This window comes from Panthera uncia (genome assembly GCF_023721935.1).
Source record: "Panthera uncia isolate 11264 chromosome A1 unlocalized genomic scaffold, Puncia_PCG_1.0 HiC_scaffold_16, whole genome shotgun sequence".
In the NCBI taxonomy this organism is placed as follows: domain Eukaryota; kingdom Metazoa; phylum Chordata; class Mammalia; order Carnivora; family Felidae; genus Panthera; species Panthera uncia.
This window is the reverse complement of record NW_026057576.1, coordinates 5,928,491-5,954,181: the sequence shown is the minus strand read 5'-3', so window position 1 is coordinate 5,954,181 and position 25,691 is coordinate 5,928,491. Positions and strand designations below refer to the sequence as shown.

Genomic DNA, 25,691 nt, shown 5'->3' with positions numbered 1-25,691 from the left:
TAAGGTATGTTGTAACCATAGTTTAAGCAAAGAATCTAATAAAGTGCCCAATAAGAAAAAAAGTACCTATTACTCGAAGACTAGAAAACTGAGTAACATTAAGGAGATCAAATACATCTTAAGGGAGAGGTATTAAGGGGTAGAGACAGGATATCAAAAATCTTTTAGTTTTCAAAATAGTTCCAGTTTCATTATTAAGAATTTAACTAAATTTTGGGAATGCAAGCTGGTGCAGCCACTCTGGAAAACAGTATGGAGGTTCCTCAAAAAACTAAAAATAGAACTACCCTATGGCCCAGCAATTGCACTACTAGGCATTTATCCACGGGATACAGGTGTGCTGTTTCGAAGGGACACAGGCACCCCCATGTTTATAGCAGCACTATCAACAATAGCCAAAGTATGGAAAGAGCCCAAGTGTCCATCGATGGATGAATGGATAAAGAAGATGTGGTATGTATATATATATATATATATATATATATATATATATATATAATGGAGTATTACTCGGCAATCAAAAAGAATGACATCTTGCCATTTGCAACTACATGGATGGAACTGGAGGGTATTATGCTAAGTGAAATTAGTCAGAGAAAGACGAAAATCATATGACTTCACTCATATGAGAACTTTAAGAGACAAAACAGATGAACATAAGGGAAGGGAAACAAAAATAATATAAAAACAGGGAGGGGGACAAAACATAAGAGACTCATAAATATGGAGAACAAACTGAGGGTTACTGGAGGGAGGGGTTGTGGGAGGGGGGATGGGCTAAATGGGTAAGGGGCATTAAGGAATCTACTCCTGAAATCATTGTTGCACTATATGTTAATTTGGATGCAAATTTTAAAAGATAAAAAATAAAATTAAAAAAAAGAATTTAACTAAATTTACCAAAAAAAAGTATACATAGTTTATATTTAAATCTGAAAATCACTGTAATTCCAAATACTATTCTAAACAATATTAATTTATATATTTGATAGTATAACAGTAATCAGTGAGTAATACTGTTTTGTGTTGTCTTCCCAAGTATTATTTTCTGGACAAATCTGGATGTTTGTACATTACACTTACTAACTACATTGTATTTTTCTATTAATAGATAGCTGGTTGTATTTGCCCCAAACCCCCACTTCTGGAATCAACCCTGATGATGCTCCCATTGACAATGTTTGTATAAATTATACTTGCCTCCCCTCAAACCCCAAACACCCTGAAACATACACCAGGTAATTGGGATGAAATCTCAAATGTAGAATTATCAGACCAAGTAATATCAAGAGCTTTATTGTTCTAAAACCAGAAGTTTTTCTTTAATGTTTACTTATTTTGAGACAGACAGACAGAGAGGGGGAGACAGCATCCCAAGCAGGCTCTGCTGTCAGCCCAGAGCCCGACACTAAGCTCGATCTCATGAACCATGAGCTGAAACCAAGAGTTGGATGCTTAACCAACTGAGCTACCCAGGTGCCCCACAAAAGTTTGTTTTGTTTTTTAAGTTTCAAAGGTGGATACATGCTCAATGGATATAACTTGGGGAAATAAAGAAAGTACAATGTGCTTGATAACAGACGACTGAAAACAAAGCAACTGTATATAATCTCTAAACTAACAGAGGGCCACTATAAACATTATCAGTATGCCTTTTTATTTTTTCCTCCATATAAAAATTAAAAATGGCATTATACTAAATACATTGTTTGTACCCTCCTTCCTCACTAGTATATCATGAAGATTTTTTAGTCTGAAAATTACTTTCCTGATATAATATTCATGAATCATATGGATTCCCTGTAACTTATACCAATTATCTCTTATTAAAATGTTGAGGTTGTTCCTAGTTTCTTAATAAAAGAAAAATAATGCCATAACAAACATTTCTGTATGTACCTATGATAAATTCCTAGAAAGTCAAATTATTTGCATAAATGTTATAAACATTCTTAAGGTTTTTTTGGATACACATTAACAGATTTTGCCCTTGAAAGGTTCAAGTATCAATTTTATAAATTCAACATTGTTTTATACAAAACAATACTATTAAGTATGATAAAAGCAATCCTCAAAACCAAAAGCAATGTGTATCCAAGTGAGATTTTATAATTTTTATTAGCTTGATACATAACTTAAATATTTTAATTTGAGGATCTTTCATTGATACGCATGTTATGATTTACTCTCTCTAGATTTACCTGAGGAGGCTTAGGTTACTAAACTTAAATATTCACATCAATTCTCTATATTCTAGTTAGTAAAGGTAGATTCAATTATTTTTGCCATTTTTCTAATATATTACTTTCTTCTTGCTACAAACTTTACATTTTATATTTTATAAGAGCATTTATACTATTGTTTTCTATTAAGAGTATTTTTACTCTTGTTTTTACATTTCAGCATATCTATCATATCTTTAGTGATAGTCAGGAATTTACTTGGTTAGGAATTTATCTCCAGCTAAAACTAGAATAAATATCTCATTTTTTTTAAATATTTTTTTTTAATATTTATTTTTGAGAGAGAGTGAGCAAGAGAGTTGGGGAGGGGCAGACAGAGAGAGACAGAATCCGAAGCAGGCTCCAGGCTCCAAGCTGTCACACAGAGGTCAATGCGGGGCTGGAACTCACAAACTATGAGATCATGACCTGAGCTGAAGTCGGCCGCTTAACCGACTGACTGAGCCACCCAGGAGCCCCTACCATCCAGATTTAACCATTAATATTTTGGTATATTTTCTTTTGTTGACATATTTTTCACTCAGTATTTTACTTCCACTATGTTGAGATCTGCTTTCTCTCTTAACGTTATAACAACATTACTTACACTTACCATAATTTTATTACTTTTTTACACTTCAATCCAAGTTAGTTAAAACAGTGTAGTAATGATTTCAGGAGCAGAATTCAGTGATCCATCACTTACATACAACACTGAGTGCTCATCCCAAGTACCCTCCCTAATGCCCATCACCCATTTAGCCCCTCCCCTTAGCAGAGCCCTCGGTTCGTTCTCTGTATTTAAGAGCCTCTTATGGGTTGCCTCCCTTTCTGTTTTTATCTTATTTTTGTTTCCCTTCCCCCATAAACATAATTTAAAAAGATTTTTCTTTAATGTTTATTTACTTTTGAGGGAGAGAGGGAGACAGACAGCAGGAGCAGGAGCAGGAGCGAGGGAGGGGCAGAGAGAGAGAGAGAGAGGGACACAGAGAACCCAAAGCAGGCTCCAGGCTCCGAGCTGTTAGCACAAGGGTCTCAAACTCACGAGCCATGAGATCATGACCTGAGCCGAAGTCAGACGATTGACTGAGACCCCCAGGCTCCCCCACCCATGAACATAATTTTAAATGGCTACACAACAGGTCAATTTTTCTGCATGTTACAATTTGCACATTTTCCAGTTGTTACACAGGTACGTTTTTTCAATTTGTCATTATCAATAATGCTGTGATGGCCTTTTCACCATTTTTTAGTAATATCCGTAAGAGAGTTTGTTAAAAGTAGGATTGCTAGATCAAAAGGAATGATTGATTGATTGATTGATTTGAGAGAGAGAGCGTGTGCACCTGCACGAGTTGGGGAGAGGGGCAGGGGAAGAGAAAGAATCTTAAATAGGGCTCCACACTCAGCATGGAGCCCGACGCAGGGCTCAGTCCCACGAGGGTGAATGCAGCCCTTTATTTTTCTTCTTAATTTTTTCTGTTGTTATTCTTTACTTCTTCCTACCTTTTAGCTACTTTTTTATTTTTAGATTCTCCTCTTCCTCCTTACCATGAAGGCCCAGACTACCTGATTTTGCCAGCCGGTGTTAATCAAAAGGAAACAAAAATAAAACTAAAAGAGAAGATCAATCAGAAGAAGAGAGAGGTCAGGGTCATACATTCTGGTTTTTTGACTCTGCCTTATAAGGCATACAGCTATGTAACAAGTGTACCGCACTAAGACAGAACACTAGTCGCTGCTGGAAATGCTCAACGGTGACAGCATGGTTACTGCCGCATGCATTCCCAAGAATCACTACACCGGGTAAGGAATGGGAATGGTCACTTCTAAGATGCCTTCCAACTTTATAGTCTATTAGTTTATGACATTAGGGAACACAAAAAAATGCTCTTCATTTCAAATGGTATATGGTGTTTACATACACAGATTTTTAAACTAATGATTAAAAAAATTAGCAGTCTATCTCCCATCATTTACATTTTCGTTAAATAGGCATCTTGAATTGTACTGACCTAAATTACAAGCCTATCTGTAGTCTGAAAAGGCCATGAATTCAGAGAATTGAAACTAATCTTAGAAACTCACACACCTATTGTGGCAAAGGGAGTTAGGGATCCTTAGATTATATACCTACTTAAAAGTATTATATCTATGGCATGATATATATCTGAAGGCAAATTATACATAAATAATAAAAATGGACATAGGTTATTACAACAAAGGGACACTCTGAAAAACAAGTAAAATCCTAACTGTACTAGGGGCAGGAAACTTTAATAAAGAAATATTTCTTCAACAGTTAATTCAATAACTATTACTAATTTAATATCTAATTGTACCTGAGGAAACTTTTAGTTTTACTCAATCTAAAAAAAAAAAATCCTATGTGTTGATTAGAACATTTATAAAAATTTACTCAAAGTCCTGAACTTTTATGTTGAACTGACTTTGAAATATGGCTAGCTGCATGTGCTTATTTCTGTAGGAAGACTTACTTTTACCCTCTTATATAACCATTTCTCATTTGCTTGTATCCAGTAAAGACCTACAGTTATCAAACTGAAAAAGACGGAAAGATATATATGGCCAAGGGAGCCTGTGATCTAAACAGGTTTAGATAACAATTTTAGCTCAGATAAGACAAAACCTTATCTAATATACTCTATCTTTAAAGATTAAATTACTTTGACAAATCTTCATTAGTGTAGAAGACAATATAATACTCTAATATTCTAAAAGGCCTGACTCTACTATTAGAAAGCTAGACTGGAATATTAATTTTTATATGTTTTTCAGAATATAATACAAAAAATTCTGAAACTTATTTTTAGAAAAAGCATTTCTTGGTATTTTGACTATAGACAGTATGTCTCTTTTCCTAATGTAAAAGTCTAAAGGCCAAAAGAGAAAAAGGATATATTAACACTATATCCAGTAGTAATAACTTATATCAGGGACCCGGTAAATTCTTGTCTTTAATATGATTCAAAAGTCCTTTAAACAAAACCTTCCCAAATCTGCCCTGTTTTTGGAAACACACTGCTCTGGATGATAGTAAATTTTGTTTATAAAAAATGGAAGCAGTTGGGGCACCTGTTGGCTCAGTCCATTAAGCATCTGACTCTTGATTTTGGCTCAGGTCATGATCTTGCCATAAGATTGAGCCCTGTGTCAGGCTCTGTGCTGACACCATGGAGCCTACTTGGGATTCTCTCTCCTTCTCCCTCCCTCTGCCCCGCCCCCGCTTAAGCACACTCTCTTTCTCTCCTTCGAAGTAAACAAAACATTTTTTTTTTTAAAAAATATGCAAGCAGTTGTGTAAATGATATAATGATGTTATCCCGTCAATTATGTCAAAAGAAGAGAAAAATAGAGAAAAGATATATCAGACTCAAAACTCTGATAATCCTTTACTTCTATTGAATTTTCAGGATCACTCAAAAATATCATCTTAAACTCTTAAAAAAAAAAACACACAAAAACCTTGACGAGATTATTTAGAATAACCCTTCTTGATTGGTGAGAAATTTGACTAAAAAAATTCTAGCAGTGTGTTGATAAAGTATCTGAAAAGACTCATTCAGAATGTAAAAGTAATCGCTTCTCGGCCTTTGGCTAAGATCAAGTGTAGTATCTGTTCTTATCAGAATGTAAAAGTAGCCTAACAAGCAACATGTAAACCAAATAGCAGCATTTTTATTGCCAACTTGTAACGTGTCTTTATAAAATGTATGACATTTGCAGCTGCCATTTAGTAAAATCAAGCGGGCTACTTTTTCATTATTTACATATGATAGAATGCAGTCCACTGTGTATGCTCAACATTAATATCAAAATTAAGCAAATGTGGCATTTGTCAAGAAATCAAACATTGTTTACAAACAATCAAATCTTTTCAAGGAAAATTTCCAATTGGTCATTTAAGTAAACACGCTTTAGAATAAGCACGACATTCACAATAATTGAAATCAATGGAAATCTCATTTAAGTTTGCCTCAATCAGCTGTTATCAATAAAACCCACGCTTTATCCTCAAACCTAAATTTTATGGATACAATCTTAATGCTATACAATCAAACAAATAAGAAAATTAGAGTAAATCACTGGAGCTCCCAATAAATGAAAGAAATCTCAAGTAACAAGCATGATTAAACCTGACATTTCCCAGAGCATTTTTCTTCCCAAAATCTGTTTTAAAGAAACATGCTTACATGGTCCCCACACTCATTTTATGGAAGCTAAAGCACAGAGAAGGGGCAAAAAACAGAGCAGAGGCTGCAAATGTAGGCTCCTTTCTTCCAACTGTTCAATTATTTTGTTGCTCTCCTGTTCCAGCATATGAGTAATCTCAGGATCCTTTCTGCTTGTCATTTCCCCCCCCCCCCCCCCGAAGAATTTATTGGCCCTTCTTTTTGGGCAGAAAGAAAGTGCACGTTTTGACTTTTTTTCTTTAATAGCATCATCCTTTACCAACATAAAAATACCCTAAACTACACTGAATGTTACGTGTGAACTTCAATAACAGACTAAACAGACATTTTCCTCAGTTTCTAGTCCAAATGAAACACTTTTTTTTCTGATTATAACAATATATGTTAACTGCAAGCAATTCAGACAATTTAAAAGATATTAAAGGAAGAAAGGGAAACCTGCCTGAAATTCTCGTGCCCATATATAAACCCTAGTTTGAATTTTTTTTTCCCTAATGGGCGGCTGCTATTCAAAATAATTTTATCATCACTGTCAAGGAGTGTGCACAAAACATCAAAGGACCTATAATTTGGGAGTATTTTCTAAAGATTTGACTAAGTTTTTTTCTCTTTTCCTAACCGTATCAAATACCCACAGCAAGAAAACAATTTAATATTAAATGAACATACTCACATATAAACATATAAAAGTAAAACAAAAATTTCATGAAACAATAACTGCCCTTAATACGTATGATATACTGATACTTTTTCTATTCTATTCCATTAAAAAAATAAAAATAAAAAGGCTAGTTGTGTTGTGTGCTTTCCTGACTCATTTATGGCTTACAACCTGCAATTTAAAAATCACCAACCTAGAAGAAAAATCCCTGAATTTAGTGATCCAGCTTTGTTACGGTTCTCCAAGTAGCCAGAATCACGTCATTTAGCTTCTTTGCTTCTCAGTTTTTCCACTTATTAGTGACAGAATTCAGCAGACAATAAAAAATGCACTTCAAAACAAACCATATCACCATGAGCAAATATATAGTGTTCAGTAAGCAAAATTAATAAACCAGGCAATCTTTCACTCAAAGAGAATCAGATCCAGAATACCCCAATAATCCATCATGCTACCATCAATACGTAAGATGCCAAGATAAAGCAGGACCTATGAAATCGAGTTTGAGTCAGTGGCTCACTCAAAAGATTTTGATCTTACTTAATGGTTGCTAGGAAACCAACTCATCCTTCACCAAGGACAGCTGAAGCCCCACCAAGTGATTCCAAGCCACCCAGTATAATTAAAATTAACTGCAGGGCAACAGCACTATCAGATTTTTTTTTCTTTTACTTCAGATGAAAGCTTTGAAATGGCTTGAACCTCTTTTACATATGTATATACTGTGGCCCACTGGGCTATCTCACATCGTGTACTTCTCTCACAGTAGCACATCCCCTTCGGGATACTCCTAAAAGAAATCTCTGTAGAGACTTATTTTCTAAGAAATTCACTGTGGCCTAAAAAACTATTTTGAAATGCTTTCGGGCAAGAGTGATTACAGCAGCTTGTTGCAATACTCCAACAAAGCACTCCAAATTTCATATACAGCCTTGTAATTCAGCTTGAATGAAAAAAGAAAAAAAAAAAACTATGATGAAAAGTTACAGTATCTCTCACTGAATATTCTACTCCACTTAGGGCAACAAGGTGAAAATACCCCTATGTGCCTGGTAGTTCCAAGTTAATTACCATTATGCTAAAACCATTAGGGTAATAATTAAAATGAGATTTTGAATATCAGCTTTTTAAAAAGTGGAACACATTAATGACCATGAGAACTTGATTTATACTCAACAAAAATTAATGGTCAACTGGCCAGTTTTATTAACTAGCACTCTACTTTCCTAAGTTTCCTAGGAAATACGTTGAAAGCCCAAGTCCTTAACATTTAGAGTTGAATTAAGTGTAAACCATTTCTATGGTCTGGCTGATATGGGTGGATGACTATTTTCAACAAAAGCATAAAATTCAGCCAACACTAAGTGTACTACAAAATTAAAAGTGAATAACTATCAGCTAGAACTTAAAGTATTTACATTGTGACCAGTAATGAACTGGTCACTTAAATGTAGTATAAAAGTGAAATGAGAGTTGTAAGTTCAGAACTGCTGTGTGCTCACAAGGTAGGTACTGCTGCCTTATCTACAATTATTGAATAATTCACACACTTGGGACTTGAAGATGTTTTTGAAAAAAAGTAAGGGATGTAAATGAACTATGATGGAGATGTCCTAACCTTAAGAAAAACACTGGAAAAAATAAATGACATAAAGAGAACACGAATAAATAGGTAAATCGTCAGGAAATAGGTTTCACTGGGTGAAACAAAAATACTGGGTAGAAAAAGAGTGTGATAAAAGAAATCAACAGATGGATATCATTAGCTGAATGGTCTTTGGACTGACTGATAAGAGCTGAATTCTTCTAGGTAGAAAGAGGAAGGCTGCTGAAAAGAATTAAAAATTATGAGCAAAGGGTTTTTTTTTTTGCCCTCTTTCACTTCAGTAAACCATAGCAGTGATAAGACAGTAGGCTGTAAAAAGGAGCGTGCGCACATCTGTAGACAGGGAGAAACATTAGGTGGTAGCAGAAATAACCTATGGAGAACCATCTTGGAAGCCACCTTGTTTCTGCTACAAATGAGCTAGTTCATTCATTCAACAAACATAAGCAATACTGTATATACCGACTGTATTTTGCTAGGCACTGGGAGGGATACAAACACAGAGGAACCCAGTCTTTGCCCTCAGGAACTTATAATCAAATAGAGAACACACTACCAAAACTAGTTCAAGTGCCCCTTGGGTAATTCAAAATAACTGCTATGGGACTTTAGATGTAAACATTCTCACTCCTAGCTAGGGTGATCAGGGAGGGCTTTATTGGTGAGGTAGCAGGAGCAGCGCTTTAAAGGAGGAATAGAATTTTAAACGAGACAGATGACTAGAGATGACGGGAAGAGGGGGTTCAAGTACACAGGGAAATCTCTGAGTTGGCTGGAAACAGGTATATGAAGTGAGATGGAAGGAAAGAAGATTAAAGCCAGCTTTCACTTCAATTCACAAATACTAGCGTGCATACACTTAACAGAGATTTTCAAATTTTAACCCAATCACAGAATGTCTCCTAGTTAAAAAAGAAACCTGACTTAGACATTTATTTCACAACTGCGCAAGAAAACCAATCTTAAATTTAGAAAGTTATATAAAAACTAATCTTTTCTACGAAAGAGGACAGACAAGAGAGGGAGTTGGCTGGGTGGCTGGGTGACCTGAAATGGTCACAGCAGAGGCACTAGTAGGGGCAACTTCTCATGGCCTTGCCAATGTGCTTTAATTCAGTCAAGAAGGACAACCTCTTAAGAGGAAAGACTTCAGACACCGCTGCCAAATCACACTTTTGCTTCTACACAGAAAGTATCAGATAGGATTCGGTGTTTAATGTCTTTTTATTCATGCTCCGAAAAACCACCAAACTCAATCCAACAGGCTAACAGACTTCAAACTTTTCCTTATTCTGACTCACTTAAGTTTATCTTTATTCAAAGCTTTCGTTAAGATTTCACACTTAGTTCCTCCTTACAGCATCGGGCAAAAAAATCTTAATATTCTTTAACCCAGTACTCCTTTTTTATATAAGCAGATAATTGGGGAGTAAAAATTGGAATTAACTGGTCCCATATTCCTTCAACTCTGTGCCTCTGTTTACTCATTTGTACAGGATGGTTATTTTATGTGTCAAATTGGCTGGGCCATGGTGCCCAGACATTTGGTCAAACCTTTCTCTGGATGTTTTTGTGAAGGTGTTTTTGGATGGGATTAAGATTTAAATTGGTAGGCTTTGAGACAAGCAGCTCACCCTCCATGTCACGGGTGGGCCCTACCCATTCAGTCAGAGGCCAACGCCATAATAGAGCAGAGACTAACCTATCCTGAGTAAGAGAGCATTCCGCCAGCAGACTGCCTTTGGACTTTTCTGCAACTCTTCCCCTTAGTCTCCAGCCTTCTGGCCTACCCTAGAGATTCTGGACTCACCAAGCCTCTACAATTTCCCCGAGGGAACTCCTTAAAATAAATCTCTCTGCCTCTCCACACATACACATTCTGTTTCTCTGGAGGATCCTAATACAAACGTTAGGGCCAGAACCAGGACTATAGCCTGTTGGTCAGACTATTTTCATTTCCCAAGGAGAGGAGAATAAAAGAAGGGAAAGAGTGTAGTCAAAGGGAAGAACAAAGCTAACACATATAGCTTTGTTTTTATTTATCTCTAATTAAGGCAAATAGATTCGGTGTAAAGCAAACCAACTTATACATACATATTTTAATGTTCTAAAACCAAAAAAGTTTGACTTGGACTCACAAATTATTGCACAAAAATAAATATTTCATGTGTTTCTTTTCAGGCCCATTCTTCTTCTTTTTCTTTTAAAGTTTATTTATTTATTTTGAGAGAGAGTGTGTGTGTGTGAACAGTGGAGGCTCAGAGACAGGGGATCCCAAGCAGGCTCCGCGTTGTCAGCGCAGAGCCTGATGTGGGGCTCGAACTCACAAACCGTGAGATCATGACCTGAGCCAAAACCCAGTCAGACGCTTAACCGACTGAGCCACCCAGGCCCATTCTTCATAAAACATTCACACACATATGCAATTATTACCGACTTCAGTCCAACCAGAGTTTCAGAATTATTAAATCTCTATTTCTCACCAAGGACGACAGACCCCAGTAACTGATCTGCTACTATGTGATGATTAATAGTGATGAAATTAATCTTTATTTATTAAATAGGATTATTAACTGTTAAAGTTCAACTGCACATATCAAACAAAGAACTTCATTATTCTACCATCTCAGATCATTATTTCTACTAATGATGAAGACAATTTTATTAAGCAAACTTTCAATAACATTCTAGGGCATTATTAAAATGATATTTTTAGGGAGTCTGTGCCAATTATCCATCTTAGTCTGATGTTTCTCGTGGCATGTCAGCAATTTGAAACATTAGAAATCTTACATAGGTCTGTTTAGGTCAGTATTGCCACATTTCATCTAAACCTGACTGCAAAGAGGCAAGGAATATAATCAGCCATTAATTATATTTGTTCTAATAGGATACGTATTTCATCTGCAAATAACAATATTTGAGAGAGTTAAAGTCAAGTTATCAGCTTCTGAAGAACATCCTTCAGAGTAAGTACTTTTTTGCTACAAATATGAATATCTAATGTAATTATAGTTGAGCATTACATACCATCAAAACTCCAAAATTTACTTTTTAGTCGGTAGGAAGGTGGACACATTTTAACAAAAACTATGATAACGAATCTTTCTTACAGAAACTGAGGACTGATTCAAGAAGTAAGCACCTGAACCGGTAAGATCCAGACTGGGGGCAGATGTTACCACTTTAATGACCCAATGGTTCCGTGGGACCTTGTGTGTCTACAATGCACAAGAGACTTAGGTGTGAACAGTCATACACAAATGATTCAAGAGCTTTCACTCTAAGTGGGGGAGTCAAAGGAGGTAGCAGTACTCAGACAATACATTACAGGTCGGAAAATATTTTGGGTAAATAAACAACTAAACAGACAGCAGTGGCAGATGAGAGGGGTAAGAGGAGTGGGAATGGTTTTCTCAGAGAACAAGAATATTTTATCACTGACACTGTTCCCAATTGCCAGCATATGGTGACAATCAAAAGTAACCTCTTTTCATGTTTTTTTCTCGTTTTTTAAACGAATGTTCATTTTTGAGAGAGAGAGAGAGATCGAGAGCGTGAGCAGGGGAGGGGCGGAGAGAAAGGGGGACAGAGGATGCAGAGTGGGCTCTGCGTGGACAGCAGAGAGCCTGATGAAGGGCCTGAAGTCAAGAACCACGAGATCATGACCTGACTCGAAGCCCAACGCTCAGCCGCCTGAGCCACCCAGGTGTCCCCCTGTTTATTCTCTTACAAAAGTCTGTTTATTATTTTTAAGTCACCTTCAGACGGTGCATCCCTTTGATGCTGGCATCTAGGGTGCACTGCTCCCACTGGCCCCCACCTCTTGGCACACCACTAAAAGACGGGGAGACCTCCAAAATGAAGCGTCCCACACTATCTCTAGGTCAAAGAGAACTTGTCTATGCCACACCAATAGAAAGAGCTTTCCCAAAAGAGAAATTAAAAAAACATTAAACTGTAACTATTTTTCACTACTGTAGCTGGTATTACTGTAAGTGGTTCAAATATATAATATATTTAACATAACAACTGAAATGCTGATTTGTTTTCAATTTGTATTCATCTAATAAACAGACATGTTTTCACGATGAAAAATAACTTACAACAAAAAGAAAATGTAGTGTCATCTCAGCATAATTAGGGAAAAATGCCCCTTTGCCGTATTTTATTCTTTCGGAGATCATAAAAAAGGTCGGTAGCTTAAAAGTATCAATAGTTGACTCCCCTAAAAGTTGAAATTTACTTTCAGCTTCATAAGGAACCAATGATTTGTCTCACTTCTGTAATTCCACTGTAAATAAAATACCCTAATAATATTAAAAATAAAATTTGCATACGGAAAAAAGTTCCTTCAACCGAATTTCTGATGTTATCGGTCCTAGTCTAAATGCTTTCTAGGTATGTGATCTGGAGATAAAATAAGTACCCTTAAGCATATTGTGAGATTTGTTGAAAACAGATGAAAGCACAAGAAATTATGACACTGCAACATCTGATCTGAAGGCATTAAATACAGAGCAGCTCAGAAAGACCATGTGCAAGGGGCAGATCAGCTCCATCTCAAAGTCTACAGGGCTAAAAGCTAAGTCACTATCGACTATGTCACCAAGTGACTAAGTGACTAGTGACCAAGTCACTATCAGTGACTATGTGACACATGTGATCAGAGACCAAGTCATCACTTCCAGCACTGTGTTTGTAACTGGAATGAAGGCATTGTCACAAACTTTACTATAGTTACCACCTTTACAAAGAAAAGAACAACAAAGCACAATGTAATTATGCAATATGGGGAATTTGAGATTTAAATCATTTACATCCAGGAAGATGAATGAACAACGCACAATTTAACGAAAAATTTCATGCTAGATGGATTTTATAAAAAGGCATAAATTATTCTGCCATGTGGAATTCTTAAGAATTTAATGTGCATTAACATGGCAAGGCTTCTCGATAATGTACTCAATAATGATTAATAAATGTTACTGGTCAAAAGACTGCTACTAATATAGTGGGGCTTAAAAATAAGCAGATTGATCTCTATCTCTCAAAAAAATAAACATAAAAAAAAAAAAAAACCCAGCAGATTGAATTAAGATCTCCTCTTCTAATATGTACCTTAGTTGCAGTAGGCTCCGAAGTTTCATTTCCAAGTTATTCACAAATATATCAATTACTAGAGTTTGCTTAGCATCTAATAATCAATTAGACTTCATTTATAAAGTTAAAAGTAAACAAAAGCTTAGGAAAACAAATGTGCCCTCTTTCACCTCTTCAGGGAACCCCAGCCAGTATACGTCAGAGAAGCAGGATGCATCATATAAACAGCACGAGGCTAGACTGTAAGGAGACTACAGCACTCTCACCCTTCTACAAGGTTTGCAAGTCTATGCAGCACTGATATGTAGAGACAACTAGAAAATCAACCAACTATAAATGCATCCTTCTGCTTAAACCTAACTACGTATCAACTTACCAAATCCCTGTGCAACACCCAGTTAGCATGCAGGTAGTGAATCCCATCTAGGATCTGATACAATAGTGACTTCACCATTCCCCGAGGTAACTGAACTGGCTTCTTGTTTGCTTTAGAAGCTCTGTGAAACTTGATTATATGCTGAAAGAAAGAAAAATATCACCAGAAGCTTAAAAAAGAAAAGAGGGAAAGATCACTTGATGTAAAATATTTTCCTAACAGAAAAAGAAACACTCAGGGATTCCCAAAGATATCGAAAATATAATTTCATATTCTGCTGGATAACATAAACTTAAAATTTCCTACTAACTGGAGCTAAAATCTCATTTCCTGAGCAAATGATCGTGTCTCAGAAAACAAATGATTACAACAGAGAAGTTGAGAGCAATGTGATTTTATTTTAAAAGTATAATTAAAAAATACTTTCAGAATATACTTGACCCCTGTTTACCTGGTAGAAATTTTCAAGAACAGAATCTGTTTTATCTGTACTAATTAAATGAAAAGAAAATAAACAGAACAAATTTCAAGAGATACTTATGGGTTGGCTGACATAGCATAAATGTGTTACCTATTTATAATACATGGGTTATAAAGGAAGCACACAGGGAAATTATTTCAATAAAATACACAGAAGCATAAAGAAATCACATGTAAATGACCAGTTCACAGTGGAAATATTTAGAAATAGCTAAGATTCAGATGAGAAAAAAATAGCCTTGTACTATTCATTAAAAACTTTCTAGGAACAGTATTAGTGGACATCCCGTAAAACACAATACGATTTTATAAACAAGAAAATTGCTTTATAAACAAATGTACCTCAGTAGAAACAAGATCCCATGTTTCAAACTCTCTTGACAGGTTTCTTCGTTTTAATTAAAGCACTCTTAAACTGCAAGAACACCTACAAATCAGCTGAAATCAACTCTGCTGTGTGTAACACTAGGCATATGCCTGGTACCTCATGTGCAGAAGAACAGACTCTTGAGCAGTATTTATGGGTGAATATCAACCATATTCTTGACATCAGTAAACACAACTAAAACAGGACAGACATATTTTATATTACAGGTCAACATTTTCACCTCCTATTTTCTTATGACATAGAAAGTAGAACAAGGATAAGGAATAACTAGTAATTCATGAGTGAAGAAGTTTTACTTTCCAAAGAAAAAAAAATATATAGCAAAGACTACCTGGTGGGAAAATAAAAGTGTCAGCCTGCAGCCTGCATGTAGTATGATTAATCTATACTTTATTAGCAGCATAACACTATTTTAATTTTCTTCTGTTATCTGCCCAAAGTATTTTAAAACAGTCAAGCAAAATGGAGCTAAAACTCAATAATCTAGAATGTTCTGTCACATATCCTAAGAAATGGTGTGACAATAAAGTCTGTTCACCTTAAGAGCTAGTGGTTTTCAGAGCTTAATCAAAATAGATTAAAATACATCATTATTTATAAAAATTAAAACTTGACAGAGTGAGAAGAAAAGAATATGTAGGGGAGGTACAATAAATGATGCCATATGCACTCCTCCAGTTAACATTTTTAAGTAATCTCTATCCCCAACGTGAGGCTCGAGCTTACAACTCCAAGATCAAGAGTTGCACACTCTACTGGCTAAGCCAGTTAAGCACCCCTTCAGTTAACATTTTCATTAGGGTTCAACAAATTACTTTTTTACCAATATGTTATAACTACAAAAAACTACACTGGGGAAATCGCTTACCTTTGTTTTTATTCCAGGGCTATATAAAAAATATGCGGTGTGCTTAGCATGAAATTTCACCAACACCTAAGTGATTTTTTTAAATGACTCTTTTTACTGCAACTGTTTTTGTTATCCTCTGCTGCCTTACCCCAGCTAATTCAACACTCCAATTAAAATAAGAAAATGAAATGGATAAAGGAGGTTTTAGTAAACGGAATTATTTTATTTTTATTAAAATGAACATTAAAAGTACTTATTTGACTTAAATGAGTATTAATAAGAGGACAATAAGGCCAATGATGCCCATGTATACACATCTGGGAACACTGCATGCAGCATAATCTGCGAAAGTATAATTATTATATTGACACGTAAAATTAAATATCACATACTAGCTAGAAATTATACTGAATACAATACGATCTCCTATGTTCAACTATTACAAATCATGATTTATTACAAATTATGTTTATAAACCAGCCTACACAATTTCTCATAAATTTGGATCATATAATTTGATTTCATGTTAGGCTTGAGAATGAGCGTCCAATTCAATATCGGCCACACTAATTTAATAAATTTTTATTAACAGAATCCCAATTTGATTTGATCAGATTTATTTTAAAAGAACAGAAGTGAACAACAACAAAAATATTTACAACCAGCACTGACTGTGGACAATAGTTTCATAGAATAGAAAATGTGATGTCTACTTTCAGTTCAAAACAATTCTTTACAGATAACTTACAAAAATAATTTGAATCAAATTGCATTTACTCATGGAAAACAGAAATCCACACAGTGAAAAATACTCCTTATAAATCTGAAAGTATATGAATCCCATAGAAGTTTCCACTTCTGAAACCTGTTAGGGTTAAAATTATGTAAATGAGGTTAATTCTGGAAATTAGCAAGAGTTGAAAACTATTTTACTATTTTCAGGAGGTGAACTTCCTTCCAAACTATTTACTGTTTACTTGTGTTAGTTTCACTTCAAAATCTTGTTTTTACATCTACAAAGTGCAGCTGAATGAAAACTGTAAATTATTTTGAAGATACCTGAAACTGAGCCAGAATATTATAATCCCTTGCATACCAGTACAGATGGTCCTGACTTACAGTGGTTCAACTTATGATTTTTTGACGTGGTGATGGAGCAAAAGCGACGAGCATTCAGCAGAAACCACACTTCGAATTCTGAAATGTGATCTTTTCCCGGGCTAGCAGCACGCAGGCCAGTGCTCGCTCAGGATGCCAGGCGGCGGCAGCTGCTGTACCTCAGTGAGGGGCAACGGCCAACGCGCTACAACCATTCCACACTCACACAACCATTCTGGTTTTCAAGTTCAGGATGGTGTTCAACAGATGATGTGAGGTACCGAGCACTTCATTACAAAACAGGCTCTGTGTTAGGAGATTTTGCAACAACTGGAGGGGGATGTTGAGTGTTCTCAGCACAGTTAAGGTAGACTAGGCTACACTATGATGTTCAGCAATCAGGCTAGGTGTATGAAATGTACTTCTGACTTGATATGCTTCCAATCTGCGATGCATTTATCAGGATCTAACTCCATCGTAGGTCAAGGAAGATCTGTATGTATGTTTGTTTTCTTTTATTTATCTCAAGAGATGCATAGCCAGTACAGAAATATACATATAGGCCAGTATACAAATCACAGTGAAATATTTAAAGATCCTATTAAATTACTTATTAAATATCAGAAAAAATAGAGTTCACAGAAGTGAAGCACTTGTTAATGAATTAACTCAATGTAATACTGGGTTTTCGCTTACTTGTTTTATTTTCTCAACTGTAGTCTGTGTTAACTTGTTCTTTACACGAGACTGATCAGCATATAAGTTTTGTGAGTATATTTCAAAATTATTTTGGCTATCTTGCTACAGATTTTCATTTTATATATCATCAACTCTTACCCCCAAGATTGCACTTCAGAGTTTCAAAAAACATAACCGTTATGATTAATAGAGTAAATCTGATAGTTGCCCAAGACTTTCGTAAATACCGGTTTTAAAAACAATCTACTGAGTAAATGCAAAATACTGAGTTAGCTCTTTGTACTTCAGCTCTTTAGCCAAGATAAATTTAAATTCTGAGCCAAAGCATAAGAGACTCTTAAAAACTGAGAACAAACTGAGGGTTGATGGGGGGTGGGAGGGAGGGGAGGGTAGGTGACAGGCATTGAAGAGGGCATCTTTTGGGATGAGCACTGGGTGTTGTATGGAAACTAATTTGACAATAAATTTCATATAATAAAAAAAATAAATAAAAGTAAAAAAAAATTAAAAAAATAAATTCTCAGTTTACAGTAATTTTTATCAATGTAACATCATTTTTGTCATTATATTAGCTAACCTAATAAAACTCATCTAAGAGACTGTAATCACTTGACTTTGAGAATCTTCAAGGATTTGACTGGAAGCTGTCTTCCACAAAGAATTCTTCCTAAACGAGACCATGCCCAATTCAAGTAAGTACAATACTGAATTTCTGTTTATGGAAATAAGCAATACATAAGAATATGGTATTAAGTGTGAATATCCAGGAAATGATTAATAGTATGTTAGATTTGTATACTACACTTAGCTTATAAAGCTTTCCAAATACAAAACTGCTCTTCCAAAAAATCCTGTAGAAAAGCAGGAAAAGTATCACATTTTACAGATTGGGGGGGGGGGGCACCTACAACTTCAGCGCCCCCCCCCCCCCACTCAGAGACATTAAGAGATTTGCCTGGTGTTGTATGACAAATAACAGAATGACTAGCTCTAACGTATTTGTCTCCCTACACACGGATACCACTTTCTCATCTTATATTCCTTTACAGAGTAAAAGGAAACATGCTGCTTTTAAATCCTAGAACAAAATGGCTATTACAGTTACCTTAAAAATTTTATCAAAAATCTGCAGCTAAGATACCACACCGAATAGTTGTTTATACTGTTGAGATTCTACTGTTTTCTGTAGCACGTTACAAAGATCAAATTGATAAGATCAAAAAGTAATAATACAAAGCAAAATACCCTAGTCTTGGTAATTCATCAACCATATTCTGTGAGGTCACTTTTACTTAAAAAAATGTAAATCTCACAGTAAGATAAACTCCTAAAATTGTTTTTAGTCACCTTTAATCCCTGACTAAAACCAATGACTTGATGCCTACCACAATTCACCTTACCCAGAGGTCATGTTCAGCGTAGTCAAACAGAAGCCACACTTTCCTATCAGCATGAGACAGAAACACCTTTTGAAGAGAGATGACATTTGGATGCTTAAGCTCTCGAAGTAACTGCAAAATAAGGAAGATCCATTAAAAATTTTTGCTATGAAAATCATGTTAAATAAACCACACCATTTGTAATTCACAGGCAATAAAAACCCAATGGTAATCAATCCTAAAAATCTCATAACTACCCACACTATTTTAAAAGTGTCCATACAGATGAGGAAAAACTGTTTGGAAAAGATATAATTGAGTAAATCTGTTTTGCTGTTATTGTTTAGTTGGTTTTCTTATTTCATTTTTATTTTTTGTGATAAAATACATAACATTAAAATTACCATTTTAACAATTTTAAGTGTACAATTCAATAGCATTAAGTCTCCTCAAAATGTTTGCAACCATCACCACTACCCATTTTAGAACTATTTATGATCCTAAACAGAAACTCTGTACCCATTTAACAATAACTCCTCATTTCCCTTCTCTTCTCTCAGCCACTGCTAACCTCTACTCTACATCGTCTCTATGGATTTGCCTACTCTAGGTACCTCTTTTAAAGTATTAGAATCCTACAGTATCTGTCCTTTGGTGTCTGGCTTATTTCACTTAGCATAATGTCTTGAAGGTTAAGCCACACTGTAGCACTAGCAGCGTCATAATTTCCTTCCTTGCTTAGGGCTGAATACATTCCACGGTATGTATGTACCACCTTTTGTTTATCCATTCATCTGCTGATGTACTTGAGTTGTTTCCATGTTTGGGCTGCTGTAAATAATGCTGCTGTGAACACTGGTATACAGCTACCTGAGTCTCTGCTTTCGATTCTTTGGAAATATACCCAGGAGTGGAATTGGTGGATCGTATGTCTGAGACTTCTGTGGTTCACTTTTGGAGGCAACACCAAACCGGTTTTCACAGCAGCTGTACCATTTTATATTCCCATCAGCAACGCATGAGGGTTCCAATTTCTCCACATCTTCATCAACACCTACTTTCCTTTTTCTCCCCCCTCTCTAATAACAGCCACATTGTAACAGATATGAAGTAGTATCTCACTGTGGTTTTGATTTGCCTTTTCCCTAACAATGGGTTAGGCATCTTCTTTAAGGTGCTCATTGGTCATTTGTATACCTCCTTTGAAGAAATGTCTATCCAAAGTCTTTTGCCCAATTTTGAATTGTTTTTTTCTTCTTGTTGTTGTGATCCTTTAGCGTAGATATTAATCCCTTATCAGATAAATGATTTACAAATGTTTTCTCCCATTTTGCTAGTTGTCTATGTTTTGACATCATAAAACAATTGAACTTAAATGTGTAGTTTGCAATTCTTTAAAAAAAAACTAATCACGACATTAGAAAATACAACATTTATCAATATCAAATAGCAGATGAGAATTAAGATCTGTAATTCTGTGAGATATGATACCTATTTTCTCAGGCATTTCAAATATATAGTAAAATTGATTAAAATATTTTAGCCTTTAATAAAATAATAAAGAACTTATGCAGACAGAAACATCTAAGTAGAACACATTTTTATGGGTTTAACCTTTCTCATTTCCTAGAAGGACATTCTTTTATCTAAAATCTTTTATCTCCTTATTTTATTCCCATTTCATAACCAATGTGGTCCTAATAATCCATTAGGATTAAAAGGTTAAAAAGTATTCCTACCTCGTCAAGCAAAAAAAGAAACAACAGCTCCAACAATGACAAGAAAAAATTTCTCATGAAGCCTAATACTACGTATTTATCAGTTACAACTGACTTACACAGTGGCTTCCAAATGTGTTCCAAATACATGACAGCCATGTGAGAAAGTCAAGGTCTTGGAACTTACGACTTCAGTACGTTTTATAAGAACGCTGCTACCAAAACAAGAATTAATATAAATACAATGTTAACAATATATTAGGGACTCTAAAATGAATTCAGCAAAGGAAAGACTATGAATGGACTGTATGTTAAATCACTTACATTAACGATTATTCTCCGGAAAGGGATAATTATTTTATTCAGAAGCAAGATTAAATTCAAGTTATCTATTTCTGCTTTTAGAATATAATTTCAAAGCTATGAGACTTTAGAGAGTACACACAAATCCTCAGAAACCTAAAGGGGCAGTATTTAAGATTAACCATTTCCTAAGTAGTAAACAAGGCAAAGAATCTGATAGGGGAAGTCTAGACCTCGGAGTCACCCAGGATAATCCAGCTGGCTGGAGAGCCAGCCCTAGTGCTAAGTTCACCTTAGTTCTGGGTCAAGCGTTTTCTCTATTACCTCACGATTGGAACACACTTCTCAGGCACTATTTCAAATCATTTCTGGAAAGTGGCAGGGTAGAAATTACGACAAACTCCATTAGAAACCTGCATATAAAGCTATTCTTAGATAACCCCTCAATTTTACTTCCAAGATGAGGCTTAGCTCCTGTACTGGGGAAGTGGGGGAAACAACCAGCAACATACTTTATTAAGTTCTCTAGAGGGCCAAACATGGTGCTAAATAAGCAGAGGACATGCCTTATCTCGCTTAATCAGAAATTACTGCATGAAATATTTATATTACTTGTATTTTATAAATGAGAAAATTGTGGTTTGAGGGTATTAAATAATTTGCTCATGGTCATAGTCCTAGGTAGTGGTTACAATCAGGCTTTAAATGCTTTTAAAACTAATTAATTGACGTTTAAAACACAAAGCCAACACTCTAATACCAATACCTTCCAAGACCTAACACTCTGGGGGGGCTATTTCTCATTATACTTCATAAGCACAGATGTCTAAATATATACTAGGGTGTGAAATGCACAGTGACAGGCACAGTGCCTTGCTCACCATTTCACTGCTAGGTTCTAGCACACTGCCTGGGCACCTGGTAGGCACTCATTAGGTATTTGATGATTAATGAATTTGTGAATTAAAAAATATATACAAATGTACAGGCATCATACAAAACACCCTTTGGCTTCTGACCTGTGGACTAAGATCACTGCTTTCATCATAAAACCAGTCTACTTCTTTTAAGAATCTACTTCTTGGGGCGCCTGGGTGGCTCAGTCGGTTTAGCATCCAACTCTTGATTACGGCTCGGGTCATGATCTCGCAGTTTGTGGGTTAGAGCCCCTCAATCGGCTCTGCACGAGTTCAGAGCCTGCTTGGGATTCTCTCTCTCTTCTCCTCGCTCTCTCTGCCTCTCCCCTAGCTTTCAGAATAAATAAATAAACTTAAAAAAAATCCACTTCTATTTTTAAAACATCTACCTGATGAGTCAGACAACAAATCTTCGAGAGTAATAATTTAAAAATATATTAACAGTCAGTGCTATCATTATCATAGTAAGTAAGTAACAGTAAGTGTTATGGACTGAACTGTGTTCTCCCTCACATTCATATGTTGAAGCCTTAACTGCCAGTACCTCAGAATGTGACTGTATCAGAACATAAGACCTTTACAGAGGCAATTAAGTTAAAATAAGGTCATTAGGGTGGCCCTAATCCAATCTGAATGGTGACCTTATAAGAAGAGATTAGGTAGGACACACAGAGAGACACCAGGGCAGCTGGTACAGACAGGACCTTCCAAGAGGTCACAAGAGAATAGTCGTCTGCAAAACCAGGAGAAGCCACAGAGGAAACCCAACTCTGCAGACTCTCCCATTTTGGACTTACAAGTTCCACCACGGAGAGAGTCAGTTTCTGTTGCTTAAGCCACCCAGTCCATAGTATTTTGCTATGGCAGCCTTGGTAAACTAACTCAGTAAATAACTACTATTAGTGAGTAAGTAAAACACTCTATGCGGGGTGTTTTTTTAAGGGAGATTTATCAGGGGATGGGTCACTGTGGGATTAGAGATGGAACCGAGTCTCAGTGGGGAATTACATCTAAGTAAATATTTCTATTGAAGTACTTCCAAAAAACCAGGGAGCTGTGCTACATTTAGCAGGGCTAACATTAACCAAATACCTCCTACATGCCAGCCACTGTGGGAGATACACTAGGTCCCGGACATAAAATGTGCTAAGACTTGCTGAGGTTCTCCAGTAGGAGACAAATGCAAGTAAGCAGGCAATCCTAGGCTGCGGCTGCAGTAGTGGTAACCCATTACTGAGAGCAGCTAACATTTACCTGGAGTTTATTGTGTCCAAAGAAGTATGCTAAGCTCCTCACGATAAACCCTATGAGACACTGTTACCATTTTACAGATGAGGAAACAAAAACACAGTTATCTTGCCTTGGGCCCTACAAGCTAGTAAGTGGTCAAGCCAAGTAAAGCACAGGTTTATTTGGCTAGGGCTTTAAGTGCCACAGACAATGCTTTGACATTGGTACTCTGGCACTGGGAACATCCCAGTTTTCAAAGCTGATGAAAAGAACTTCAGCATTTCATCACCCCGTACAGAGCCCACAGCATGTAGTTACATATTTCTTAACATTTTCTAAGGCTGGTTTTTTTTTTTTTTTTGCCTTTTTGAAGATTTTGAGTTAAAAAAAAATTAAAGAAAAGGTTTGAATAAGCTTAAGCAGTGGTTTCCATCACAAAAATCACCTAAACTCTTCTAATTCTACTGGGAACAAACTGCTGTAATTTCCTGAATACTAAGATCACTGCTAAAAATATAAACGTCTTAATATGTCATTCATTACAAACTTAATTCATTCTAATTGTGCCATCTAATATCACCCTTAATTTGAACTCTTAAAGTACAAATAAATAAAAAATTAATAATATTTGAAGCTGTATCTTGTTAATAAATACCATGTGTAGCTGTGAGAAGATAAGAAAATCTCCAATATTCTCAAAATGACATTGATTTATAATATTAAAACTTTACAATATGGCAAAAATAATAAATTCTGAATTTATGCCATAGGTCTGACGATAGCTATGGGCTGCTTCCATAATTTGGCTATTGTAAATGATACTGGAATAAACACACGGGTGCATGTATACCTTTGAACAAGTGTTTCTGCATTTTAGGGGTAAATACCCAGTTAGTGTGATTACTGGATCCTAGGGTAGTAATATTTTTTTTTAATTAAAAGAAACAAACTTTTTTTAATGTTTATTTTTGAGAGGGAGGGAGGGAGGGAGGGAGGGGCAGAGAGAGAGGGAGACATAGAATCTGAAGCAGCGGTCAGCTGCTGAGCTGTCAGCACAGAGCCTGACGCGGGGCTTGAGCCCACAAACTGTTAGATCATGATCTGAGCTGAAGTCAGACGCTTAACCACCTGAGCCACCCAGGCAACTCTAGGGTAGTTCTATTTCTAACTTTCTCAGGAACCTCCATACGGTTTTCCACAGTTGCTACACCAGTTTGCATTCCCACCAATGGTGCAAGAAGATTCCTTTTTTTCCACAGCCTCGCCAACACATATTGTTTCTTCTGTTTTTGATTTTAGCCATTCCGGCAGGTATAAGGTGATAGCTCATTGTAGTATTGGTTTGCATTTCCCTGATAATGAGTGATGTTGAGCGTCTTTTTTGTCTATTGGCCATCTGGATGTCTTCTTTGGAGAAATGCCTATTCACGTCATCTGCCTATTTTTTAACTGGGTTATTTGTTATGAGTGTTCAGTTTTATCAGTTCTTTATATATTTTAGACACTAACCCTTTATTAGATATGTGATTTGCAAATATCTTTTCCCATTAAGTGGGTTGCTTTCTAGTTTTGTTGACTGTTTCCTTCGCTGTGCAGAACCTTTTTATTTTGATGTAGTCTCAACAGTTTATTTTTGCTTTTGTATCCCTTACCTCAGGAGGCATATCTAGAAAAGTGTTGCTATAGATGATGTGAGAGAATTGACTGCCTGTGCTCTCTTCAAGGATTTCTATGGTTTCATGTCTTACATTTAGGCCTTTATTCCATTTTGAGTTTATTTTTGTGTACTGTTTAAGAAAGTAGTCCAGTTTCATTCTTTTGCATATAGCTGTCCAGTTTCCCCAATACCGTGTGTTGAAGAGATTGTCTTTTTTCCCATTATAAATTCATTTCTCCTTTGTCAAAGATTAACTGACACACTTGTGGGTTCATTTCTGGGTTTTCTATTCTGCTCCACACATGTTTAAAAAATTAAACAATATATTTCTAAATAATCTATCAATAAAAGAAAAGAATCACAAAGAAAATGGAAAATATTCTGTACTAAATGATAATGAAAATACAATGTAACAAAACTTATGGAATGCAAGTAGAATACAGCTTAAAGGGAAATTTACAGTTTTAATTGCTTATTGAAAAGAACCATTTAAAAATCAATGACCGGGCACCTGGGTGGCTCAGTCGGTTGGGCGGCCGACTTTGGCTCAGGTCATGATCTCGCGGTCTGTGAGTTCAAGCCCCGCGTCGGGCTCTGTGCTGACAGCTCAGAGCCTGGAGCCTGTTTCAGATTCTGTGTCTCCCTCTCTCTGACCCTCCCCCGTTCATGCTCTGTCTCTGTCTCAAAAATAAATTAAAAAAATAAATAAATAAAAAATAAATAAATAAAAATCAATGACCTAAGGTTCCACCTTAAGAAGATAAAAAAGAAATGTAAGCCAAAAGTAGAA

At 35.9% G+C, this 25,691-nt stretch overlaps 1 protein-coding gene and 1 pseudogene across 3 annotated transcripts in view; one reads left to right on the top strand and one right to left on the bottom strand.

The window, feature by feature from the left end:
• CDK8 (cyclin dependent kinase 8) overlaps positions 1 to 25,691 on the bottom strand; it is a 112,248-nt gene that overhangs the window by 26,424 nt on the left and 60,133 nt on the right. For 2 of the 3 annotated variants that reach the window (XM_049646756.1, XM_049646755.1), the window contains exons 3-4: positions 19,098 to 19,208; positions 14,183 to 14,323 (exon numbers count right to left, since the gene is read on the bottom strand). In XM_049646756.1, coding sequence (XP_049502713.1) covers positions 14,183 to 14,323; positions 19,098 to 19,208 — 252 coding nt within the window. Of the gene's footprint in view, positions 1 to 14,182; positions 14,324 to 19,097; positions 19,209 to 25,691 lie in introns of those variants that run through there. The other variant, XM_049646757.1, reaches the window with a different exon arrangement.
• LOC125934230 (uncharacterized) lies at positions 5,822 to 5,999 on the top strand (annotated as a pseudogene).